This window comes from Acanthochromis polyacanthus, chromosome 22, assembly GCF_021347895.1.
Source record: "Acanthochromis polyacanthus isolate Apoly-LR-REF ecotype Palm Island chromosome 22, KAUST_Apoly_ChrSc, whole genome shotgun sequence".
NCBI classification, from domain to species: domain Eukaryota; kingdom Metazoa; phylum Chordata; class Actinopteri; family Pomacentridae; genus Acanthochromis; species Acanthochromis polyacanthus.
Genome location: NC_067134.1, coordinates 23792890 through 23805322, shown reverse-complemented (window position 1 = coordinate 23805322; position 12433 = coordinate 23792890). Strand labels below are relative to the sequence as shown.

Sequence of the window (12433 nt, the reverse complement as noted above, 5' to 3'; positions counted from 1 at the left end):
GTTTTTTAACCGGCATCTTTATAATGTCAACATCCATTAAAAAAAAAAAAAAAAAAAAACTCATAAAATGATCCAATTTCACTAAAGAGGACTGCCACCTGTGTTCCTTCAGGCATCAATGAGATAATATTATCATTAATAACCCTTGGGAAATAAATTGCCCCACTGCAAACAGCCCCAACCACAACTCTGCCGATCATATTCTGTGATTAAACCACCCTGTACTTGCAAATCAAGTGAGTATCATACATCCTATAGCCCAGATGTGCAAAACATGTTGTTTTTGGCCTTTTTCCTCTAGGCAAAACACAGTAAAAGAAAATTCACCATGTCTCAATAATCTAATCTTCTTGTACTGGAACAATGTAGTGTCTCTTAAGTGCGTACTACAGTACAGGGATGTTTACATGTGCAGCCATGGAACATGTGAATTCCACAGCTGGACGTCGCTCTGGGCTACAAACTGCATGCTATTTGATTATTTCTCCAATCTGAGGGTTTGATCAGTTAAGCAGATCTGATTCATATGTAGGAGTAATATATCTGGACAAATATCTCTCTTTTAATCATACATGGGTTAAAGTTAATTGTACTGAGCAGATAATAATAGATCCTGTGTCACTCGCTTGTATGTTGTATTTCATGTTTCAGATGTGGACCTTTGTTCTTGACCTTCTAACCTTTTCATTTATATCTGTAACAACCCTGCACAATGAACTGCACACTGATCCCTGAATTTACTTTTTTTGTGTGCAGAAAATGGTTTCAGGCAGCTCTGCTCTACTATCGTACACCAAATATGGACAGTGTCTGTATAACACAGTACATGACTGGTTCAAGTGCAGCCCTGCTGATTTACTCTCCTTCCCTTCGACCCTGAACATGTCTGATATATTTTGACAGTACGTCAAATGACTTTCAGATTAAATGTTTTCCACAAGGGTAACCTGAGTGAGGAGCTCGAAGGCAGCAAAATAAAACGGGATGCTGTGGTAGATGGGAACATTTAGGTCGAATATTATACTCTCAATGATGCATTGATGCATATATTGCTGTTATTTTTGGCTTCCTCCCCAACTGAAACAATATGGACACAGTTCCTGGCTTCCTTTCTTATACAATGTAATGCAAAACACAATGCTCTCTCACAATTGCGGCTTCTGTGTTTTCACTCTTGTCCCCACCACGGCCTGTTTTTAGAAGGGTCAGATCTATCTCAGCTGTTATCAGTGTCGTGTCATGCTGTGTTTGTGTGTATCTGTGTGAGTGTGTCATGCGGCGCAGCTTCATAAGCTCCTTTATCAGCCGGCCCGGCACCCTCTCTCCAGACTCCCGCTGTCTCTTTTCATTTTTCCCATACTTTCACACACTGGGCCCACACATGCTCATGCTCTTTCTTTCTCACTCGCTCTTTGTCTCAGGGTTTCTCACACACACACTCCTTCCACACACACACACAGTCATCCTAATATCCTAAAATTACTGAACTCCTCTATGAGCATCTGTGTAAACAAATGTCTGGCTTCATGCACAGGTGTAAAAAGAAAAGCATGGGCGATTAATCCTATGGCTCACTTATTGTTTGGCTAATAATAGCACACAGCAGGCCTCACTGATAGGCCTATTATTCCCAGACAGCAAGGTGGATTAATGGTAGACGAGGATTAATACTCCTATTTTCATCCCGAGTTAAATCATGTCTGCCTCTATGCATGACCTTCTGCCAGTCTGATTATTGCGTCTGTCCTTGCCTAATTACCCTTGTGAAATGTGCTTACTAATAATAGAAACTCAGTCTAATTGTAGGAACTGCAGAAGTTAAAGAATTGAAACTATTTGGGGGGAATGAATGAGCTTAAAATGATGCTTTTCTGAGTAGACTTTGGTTGGAGAGGTCAGAGATCAAACACTGATTAATTAGTCAACATAAACCCTGCAGCCAAACGGTTACAAAAAATTTAAATGTTGGTTTTTAAGCAAAACTATATTGTGTAGGCATTCACTCAAGTTTTTTTTTAACCCCACCCCCTAAACACACTTGCTTGCACACTCTCAAACTGTCTTCTGGGTCCACAGCAGTATGGGAATGATCAGCGTGCAGAGGAAGACTTGCGCCTTCTCCACTTTACGCAGCCAAATGCACCACTTTCCGAGCTCTTCCATCACCTCGTGCTCGGAGTTTCCCGTTAATGGGGCGACACTGAACTCTTCTAATTGCTGAGCAGCTTTTCAGAAAGACGTTTTGTGAGCAGCGCTGATGTGAAAAACAAGGAGACATGTCGGCTGCTCAAGGACTTCTCAACAGCGTCTTCTCCTGTTCATCTCCTGCCTCCAAGGCCATCACCAAACGGAGGCTACGCCAAACCCGCAGCCTGGACCCTGCTATCATCAGACATTGCGGCACCGGGACCGAAGGAGTGAGTGGGTTTTCTGGAGATGCAGGTGCGTCTCCGGAGCGCTTGGCTGTGAAGCCGGCTTTACGCACGAAGATTCCGACCCTAAAGGAACCCATCACTCCCTCCATCTCCTCTCCTTCCATCCCTCTGGATGTTTCGCCATCCTCCAACTTCCACTTTGACTATGACATAGTGAAGCGTGTCAAAAGGAATACCGCCGGGGATTTACCGTTTATGGTGAGGGGAGCCGGCGCAGCGCCGTCCGGGAGCACCGGCACGCTCTTCTCTCCGCGGAGGTGGCTCCAGCGGAAAGTGCAGCCGTCCAGCTCTCACGCTTACGCCGTGTGGAAATCAGAGGTAAACTTTCTAAAGCAGTACAATAAGTTTTTGCCCTCTGTGGCTGCACTACAATCAAATTTTAGACACTTTTTTTTTTTTGCGTAAATTAGCAAAATCGTACGTTTTTTCTGCCCATTCTGCTCATTTACAATGCTGCATGTCTGTTAATTCAACTGAATTTCTCATGATTTGAATTACACTCCCCGCAGCTCTTGGAACAATCAAAAAATATATAACAAATCAGCTGACTTTATCTTGCTATTTCAACAAGAAGCAGGGCAAATCCACTCTGTGCCAAAACACACACCAGTTGACATGTTTCTTCCCAGTTAAGCCAAAAATAACAACCACGCTCTGAGTTCTTGGACCCAAAAAGTCACCAGTGTATCTAAAATCTGACTGTGTACTGAGTCATGACCTGAAGTGTGGAGATGCAGAAGATTTATGGGTTCAGAAGAGGGGAGCCTTGACCTGTCTGCACCTGAAAGCAGCACCGTTTTCAAACCAGTGAGTGCAAAAGTGTGTCTAAGTCTGGCCCAAGGGCACATGGGTAACTCACTTGGGGAGGGGGCAGTGGGCAACTTTCACCTCTCCCACCTGGATTGTTCTGTTTTCAGTCCTTGTGAGAGTCACACCTTGTACAAAAGCACTTCTGGGAAAGCCAAAGCAAACCCTATGGAGCTTTTAAGGATTAAATAATTCCAACAAAAGGTGCAATGAAGTGCAGACGGTTCTTCCCTCCCACTGTAGTCATCATTGGGTTAGTTGGGCTTTTGTCTTCTTATAGACTTCAAACTGAGTGTGAATAAGGGCCAGGCAGGGATTGAAATCCTTACCAAAACATACTTGGGAGACTTATTTAAAGTGAGGTGAGGGGGGGCCTCTTTATAGGCTGCATAGTTGGCACGAGTCCACATACACTGGTGGAAAGGTATGATAATTTTCCAGCTTCTTTTGAGGACTTAGCCTCCTTTTCTCAGCTGAGTTTTGCTTGTATTTTAAGCATGAGTGTGTGTGTGTGTGTGTGTGTACATGCAGCAGTGTGTGATGATGTGAGGGTCTTAAGGACACATGGCCAGGGTTCTCGGTTCTCACGACTGCGAGCGGTCACAGGGTCAAAACCACGCGGCCCTCAAACAGCTCTCCCATCATTTCCTATTACAAGGAACAGCTCCAGCTCCTCTCACTGTTTCGCTTCTTTTTTTGTTGTTTTCCCTCTCTTTCTCTTTCGCACACACATGCATCCACACTCTCTTTTCCTTCTCTCCTCCTCTCTGAGATGTTTAGGAGCTCAGCAGAGTTTCCCACCGCTGTAACTTTATTTTCCATGCTTTTTTCCCCCCTGATATGGCCCACCGAGGGCTAGCATGAGGCCATCAGAATGGAGTCATTAGCACAATTTGGACAGTGAGGTTATTGCACCTTGGAGTGTTTGTAAAAATACCAAGGCAGAAAGGGTTGCATGTCTGCTGGGATGTGTCACACTCTGTTGGGTGTGAAGTTGAATCTTGAAATTAAGCGTAAACAAAAGGTTTAAGTTGGGATTATATGTCAGATTTGAGCAGAATTTCGTGTTTTATTGCAAATCCAAATGAGATTGAGAAACATTACATGAAATGAGAGTTGAAATTAATGCAGTCTTTTTGTTTTGTGCAGAAAAGAATGTTCCTTCCTGCAGCAACTAATAGGAGATGAAAGATATAGTTTAGCATAGTCATCATTGGTCATATCTTCTTGCCTTTTCTCTTTGATTAAAATAAAATGTGGACACATTTCTGCTCAGTAAATGACTCTAAAACAACCTTAGAAACTTCAAACTGATAAGACCTCTCCCATATAAATACACTGATTTTCTATCCATTGAGAATAAAATCCTGTACAATCAAAATTAAAGCAGCAAAAGGTCAAGATAATCCTGATTTGTTTGTCTCTAGAGTGCACAAAGTTCCTCAGCGCTGCATCCTATATTCCCCATAATGCAGCTAGATAGTGCCTCCATTTTTTAAAATCCTCGTTTCCATTTCATAACACATGCTTGCTGTTAAAAATTTGGTAACCCTGACATCATTAGGGTTATTTTTGTCAGACATGATAAAGCTGCATAGAAGTGTATTCACAGGATGAGCAGAACTCGATATTGTAACATACACTGGCTGTACTAAGCACCTGTTTTACAACGTCCTATGCTAATTTTAGACTTAACGTATGCTTAATGTGCTATTTAAGGTTCGCCGATGTGTCTGCAGACATGATTGACAGTGTTTTTTTATATGCTAAAAGACACAACATGAGCAAAATAAGCAGCCAATTCCAAGCTTTAGCATCTCCACTTTCAAATTGCATGACTAAAAAACACAATTTCAGACTTCCAGGGTTCAATATGTAACAGACAAAAGGAACCAGTCCGTTAAACTTACATGTCATTATTTTTCTTTAGAATTAGTGTCTGACTCAAAGATATACGGCTAAAATGCTCTTCATTGTGGAGCATAAAGTGGTTTTGCAGTGTTTGAGCAGAGTTAGAGGTGTGCTGAGGTGCAGGGATAGGTGGAGAGAGAGGCAGGGACTATGGAAATGTATGTATTTTACAAGAAGGAATTGAATTAAAGATGTACGAAGAAATTATGTTCATGATGTAAAAACCTTTGATAGACAGATTTAAATGTTTAATCAACGACTACAAAGGGACTTTAACCAGCCAGTTATCTTCAAATTACATCAAAATTGCCCAATTAATTAATTCAATCCTTTAATTAATCCAATACCAGCTTTAAATATTAGTCTTAAACTGGCATTAGATTATATTTAAGTCCCAGTTTCATGAAACTCTAGATGGTCAGAGCCAATGCCTACATTCTAGAGGACAGGCAGGTTTTAAATCTAAGCGTACGTTCATGTGTCACTATTTATTCCAAGTCCAAACACATGTTTGGATTGAAATTCCACCTTAAATCTCTCACATGTGCGGAACCGAGGGCGTGCATGCGTGTGCATCGGCCAACCTGTGCTCATCGGTTTCGCGCTATGCCTTTTTAAGGATTGAGACATGGACGGAGAGGCAACGAGAAAAAGAGCAGAGACAAAGTAGAGATGTAACGGTTTACTCAAAAAGCAACGTCTGACAGTTTTATTGGCCATGATTGCTTAACAGCTACTTCTTTTTCCATGATTGGGGTGTTGATGTTAAAAGAACAATGATGTAAAATAAAAATCTCTGGAAAGTACCGTGTGTGTGTGTGTGTGTGTGTGTGTGTGTGTGTGTGTGTGTGTGTGTGTGTGTGTGTGTGTGTGTGTGTGTGTGGGTAGGTGTGTGTGTGTGTTATCGCAGCAGAGGGATCAGTGGATGGATGTGGTTCTTGCAGAGCGACCGGCTCTAAAGTTGGACATCGTATCAACACATGTTCTTGCAAAATAACACGAGTATGAAAACAGTGTAGGTTTTTACTGGGGCACTGACGCGTCGGAATTCGTAATGTTAGCATGTGAAGCATACGCTGAGCTTACACAGAGCAGCCGTCTTGCTTACAACACTTTGCTCACAAAGGCTCAGGGAGGAAGCGGTGGTCGGCTAATTCAATCCTAGTTGTTTATGGGGCGCCAGAATGTTGACATAGTAGAGTCTATTTTTAGCCCCACTTACCCTTAATGCTTTAAAGGGAGGCTAAGTGATGGAAATCATTCCAAAATAAGGTCTCCAACACAATAAAAGTGCCCCTAAATGATTGATAACATGCTTTCAAGAACTTTAGCTGTAGGCCTTAGCGGTCACCTTTTTGTGGTGCATCTATTCATGACCACAATTGCAGACTGAGTTGCTAACACACTGAATTGGTGGAAAAGCAAAGGAAAAGTATGTGTCTGCTTGCTTGACCATCAAGAGCAAGTAACCCAATAAAAGGTGACGTCAGATGTAAAAACTGTAAGGCTGTTGCTAGTGTGTAAAGACTGATGATACACAACTGTGGGAACAAGTCAAATCCCTGTTTTCTTTTGCATAACAGAAGATAATTCACACTGAGACTGTTATGCTTGCTGCTTTACATTGGAAACATGGGAGTTGGCTTTTTAGTTGTGTACAGCGATACAAATAATACACTTAAAGATTGCTGTTATGATTCATCACAAAAGAATGTGAAGTGAAGAAAAAAACACATCACTTCAGTGTTTATTACTGTTTATTAATTTGTGTTTATGCACTATTGCTGACCTACGCCAGAGTCCTGAACACGCCAAGAAGTAGAGAAAACACTTTGAGAAAGTAAAACCAGTCAGTACTTGCTTTGCTTGTATGTATTTGGTTTAGTTTTTGTTTTGCTATGCTAGCACTATGGCTCAATGTAACCACTTTGGCTGTTTAGTTGGTCTACCAGATGGAAATATCTCAACAATAGAATAGCATGAAATTTTGTACAGTCATGCATTGGCTCAAGAAAATGAAACAATCTGACTTTAGTGATATCTTGCAGGTTGCTTATCTTGTATATCATCCAACAAGCCTTCTAAACGGCATAAACACATCATCATATCTTACTGCAAACCATTAGAATGTAAACAACTTGATAATGGTTTGGCAAAAATCAGTGTTTTGTTTTAAAATCGAGAATATGTTTATGAAAATTAACATACACATAAGGTTATGGAATAGCCATGGCTAGAAGAAATGCTGTCTCTTATTTTGAAATGGGAAACAAACTTGAGTCTCCCGGGTTAAAGTCAAGAATTTTGTTGACCCATCCATCCACCCTGACCTCCTGGGAGTCCGTGGGGACTTTGTGGCTTGTAAACGACGTCACCATACTTCCTCCTTTGCCCCGTCATAGACCACTATAGGTCATATTGAAATGTAACTATGGGACGTAATAAGCCTCTCGTACAAACAGCCAGAGGGGTTATTTTTTTAATGGGAGGACAGTATCAACAAAGCTCAAGATCTGTAGAGTAGACAGATATTCATGCTTCCCAGATGCAAACATCATCATAACTTTGATGATTTTCTGACTTTTGCTTTTAGGCCACTATCATGTTAGAATTTCTTTTTGTATAGATAAACGCTCAAAACTAATGACATTCCCAACAGCCTCAGCTGTTGTGTGCAGTGCTAATTAGAACATATTTGTATACCACCGTACTGAACTATGATGGTGCCAAAATATAGCGTCACAGAGCTGCTACCATAGCTGTAGACTGGTGGTTTAAATGGATAGCTCAGTCACACTGAGACATTTTTGCTATATTGTTAGATGAATATCACTGTAAATAGCACAAGCAAAAGGGATCATAATGCATAGCCGTACATGCATTTGCAAAGCTAAAACTTCCACATGCATGATTTTGAACATTTAATAACCATTAATAATAATAATAATAATAATCTTTATTTATATAGCACTTTTCATACATCATTTGTAGCGCAAAGTGCTTTACAAACAGACAAATAATTAAAATAAAATGAAAGAAATTAAAACCCAAATCCCCCCCCCCCCCCCCCCCCCAAGCCCCGAACCCACCCACCCCGCAATCCATTCACTGTAATGTTAAAAGCAACATAAATAAAAGACAAAAATAAGTCAGGGACGTTGTTATACCCAGTACGTACTGAGGAAACACCATTTTAAAAGTTCAAAATAGGTAAACACTGGAGGTTAGTTTAAAGTGTAAAATAAATAAATAAATAAATAAAAATAAATGAATAAAATAAAATAAATCCACAAGTAGATCGGTAAAATAAATAGATAAATAAGTAAATAAATTCAATTAAATATGTCCTATAAAAAACAGAATAAAATAAAATATTAATGATCCTTAGGAAAGAATAGATCACACTCCTTCAGTGTGTTTTGCAATCTGAGCTTTTCTGTTATTTGTTTGGTAACTGATACGTCCTCTCATGTATGTTTGTGCATGTGCGTCCCTCCCTTTGAAACTCCTTTTAAGCCCAGAGTGTCCAACTGGTGCCCCAAAAAGCTAAAAAAATATGTTGTATTTGAATTGTTTAAAGATCAAAATATCAAAAAAATGTTTAGCTACGAGAGGGAACTACAACTTTAAAACCATGAAATGTCAAGTCAGCTAAAAGTTACAGTTAAAATGCCTGAATAAAATCATGAACCGATGGATGCAGAGTGAAAATCTTACTAACATTCTCTCTCTCATGTTAATTAAAACACAACTATTCGTTGGAGCCTAATTCTACTTGAGACAGTTTGTTGGCTATGTGGTAAAATTTCCTGTGTAACAGTACTGTATTGTATTTTGACCCAAGGACCTACAAGGTATGTGAAATTGAAAATCATTTGTGTTGCATGTTTTCTGAAGCATTTTGAGCAGAAACTGCTGCACATGTTTGCCATTGCTTTTGCTTTGAACCATACACGCTGAGGAATTGACACAGGTCATGGCTACGTGCCAGAATCCTGCAATTTTATTTTTTGTTCTGGCAAAAAGCGGCACATATTGAAGTGTTTATAACGCCAATAACACATGACTTTAGCACTGGATAAACGATGCAGGAAAGCCTCTAATAAAGCACAAGATGAGAGCTTTGGCTCCTTTTTGCAGTAAACTATCGGAATGGATTCTTAAATTTTGCTACCTTTGGGTTGCACCCATCAAGAGATTCTTGTGCGAGAAACTTCTGGCAGTTTTAAGGCTGAAAACTGAAGAAAATAATACCTTTACTGTCAACACTCTGCACTCCAAAGAGATCAGGCTGTCCATACTCCACCAAAAACTCATTGTTCATAATCAAAGACAAATTTCTCCCAGTGATGCATTCCAGATAAAGCATCATGAATAGCTGCTTCAATCATCAACTCTCAGAATTAGACGATATTAATTGGATGAACAACTCCCATCTGAAACTAAAAAAGTAACTATTGTTGATGTAGGCATCCATTTATTAGCAGCCCATATTGTATAGTCCAAATCTTGACATATTTTCTCTTGGACAAGCTTTAGGAAACATAGAGGCTTGAACTCGTGAACCGAACCGCTATCCATTTCGCCTTTCCTCCCTAATTTCCTCCCTAAGTTCCCTCATAATGATGAGGCTGCGTCGGAGGGAACAAGACCTTGAGGGTTCGACATTTTTGGAATGCTCGTACCAAAAATACACACTTAAAAGAAAATCTATGCAACCTTGAGGCGGTTCAGCCAAGATTCAGAAACCTATAGAGATGCAGTTTAGTTTAGTTTGTTGGTTTTTACAGTATCGGTGCGGCGAGAGCGCAGAGCTAGCGAAGCGTGCTGTGGCTCAAGGAGTCAAATATAGGATGTCATCGCGCTGTTGCAAGAGCCTCCATCAAAACATCGAAGCTATGATGGAAGACAGGTGGATTTTCTTGGCTCGCAGCAGCAGGCTCTGGAACTGTTCACAGTTGTTTAAGGCGTAGTCTGATCTCATGGCATTCTGAATCAGTGTGAAAGGACATCTAGAATTGTCTGTATAGGATTTAATGTGGTACTGGAGAACGAGACACAGATGTGCTAGAAAATGAGTTGATTTTGCACCAGAATGAGCTTTAATTTTGCAGCCACGTCCTCCTAAATCAACAGTTTTAGCACACTATGGTCCTAACAAAACCAGTTTCTCATTGCCAAACTTTCCTGGTGATGGCATAGGTGGTTTTTGCAGCATGTTTTTGCACACTTCCTCTCCTGGGAGAAGTGTTGGATGTATGCATGTGGGCCTGCAAGGGGCTGTAGTTTGATTATGGCCCTTATTAATTTTAATGAGTCTGGTTGTAAACATCCTGCTAATGGACCAGAATGTCGTCTGCATTTGAGAACCCCTGTAAGGAATATTAAACATGAAATAGCAACATCTCACCATCAAATGATACTAACATTTTTGCTACACACGCATGACTGAAGCTTTTTTTGGCACAGGTTTAAGCCTCCAATAATGAAAATGTGGACTGAGAACCGGATAGGAAGATAAAAAGGAAAGGCGAGCAATTTAAAGTCTCTCATGTGAGGGATTTATAATGCTAATACATCATTTTCCCAAGTAGTTGTGGTAGCTTAGTAAAGTATGATTGCACTAAACAAACGGGAGTGAAGAGGAGCCAATTGGTTGCCAGGATCTTACTCTAGTGTTTAACTGGATTTATATTTTATAAGGGGTTATGGGAGAGTTACAGTTACAGAAGCACCGCAGTAGATTGTACAGAAGCAGTGGGGAGGATCAAAGTAAATAGTCCACTGACAGCTGCGGTTGTTTGTGCCTTTACAAATGTAGAGTTTATTCAGACATTGTGAAATGCAATGCGTAGTTACATATTTCTACAAATACGGCTGAAACTGTTTGTAGATATATTTGAAATTCAATAGAAAGAGTCCTATTTCAAGCAAAATAACAATGTTTCAGAGTATTAGCTATTCAAATATGAGGATTTTCCTTTGAATAATTGCAATAATTTCAAGGTTTGGACAATTTGTTGGATGGATGAGCACTTTGAAGTCTCTGCATTGCTCACTGGGTAATTGTGACATTTTTTTTTTTAATTGAGAGAATAATCAGCAGTCCTCTCTACATTTTAAGCAACTATTTGTTGGAGCCTGTTCAATAAATATATCGACACATGGATAAAATTTTACAGTGTGGTATTAGTATATTTACTTAAGAAAAGTCAATATTAACTCTAAAGCAATTTTCAAAACAGAGTTAAGCTAAAATGTGGTCCTAAAAGTCTAAGATGAAGACTAAGACTCAGATGAAAAGATGTAAAATCAGACAAAAAAAACAACAAAAATGAAAAGTTACAATGACTTGAATCCAATGCCGACACAAAGAGATGAGCCTCCAGCAGCATCTTTAAAAATTCCTCAAGTCTGAGCTGCTCTCAAATGAAAGAGGAAACCAAAAGGTCAGAACATCCAAGAGCATCTGGTTGGACGATCGATGACGCAAGAGTCCTGATAAATAAAGGGACGCTGACCCAGTTAAAACCTCAAAAACAAACAACAAAATCTCAAAATAAATCCTGAAACAGGCAGGAAGCCAGTGGAGGGAGGAAAACATTGGTATTGTGTGATCTCACATGTGATCTGACTTGTAACTGTTAAAAGACGAGCAGCTGCATTTTGTAGCAGCTGCAGACGCTGAAGAACTAGCTGGTCGATGATACAACATACAAAGAATTATAGTAGTCAGTACAAAACCTTTACCTTAGATAAAGTTTGAACTGCTAAAAAATGTGAAGCTAAAAGATCTAAATATTCTTCCAACACTGTTTGTAGGGTTTGATATATATTTAAGTGTCAGATTTGACCCACCAGTAGCACCACTGAAAGATGGATGGATGGACGAACTGTTGGAAATTATTTGACAGTATTGCACTTGAACCATATATCTCAAACTAAGCGTGAGACATTCATTTGAAATTTAGCTTGACAAGGATTTTTCTCATTGACTTATTTATTTTCTTTCTTTTCCTTTTCTGGCATGTTTTCTATACTTTTGGTACTAAATGACTTTAATTCAACCATTTTTATGTATTCAGGTTGTCCATCCATCCATGTTTTCCACACTTTTGATACTAACACACTTTAATTAAACCATTTTTCTGTATTTGGGTAGTCCGTCCGTCCATCCATCCATCCATCCATCCATCCATCCATCCATCCATCCATCCAATGCTCTGAGAGAATTTTTTTTCAAATCTGGTACCAATGGTCCGTTGAATCTGATTTGAGGT

General features: G+C 39.8%; 1 protein-coding gene and 1 long non-coding RNA gene across 3 annotated transcripts in view; one reads left to right on the top strand and one right to left on the bottom strand.

The window, feature by feature from the left end:
• Nucleotides 1-12433, bottom strand: part of LOC127531934 (uncharacterized) — a 99389-nt gene that overhangs the window by 12116 nt on the left and 74840 nt on the right. The window lies entirely within an intron of this gene.
• Nucleotides 2074-12433, top strand: part of LOC110951321 (rho GTPase-activating protein 6) — an 88530-nt gene continuing 78170 nt past the window's right edge. The window contains 1 exon segment of the mRNA XM_022194301.2: nucleotides 2074-2753. Coding sequence (XP_022049993.2) covers nucleotides 2277-2753 — 477 coding nt within the window. The 5' untranslated portion in view covers nucleotides 2074-2276.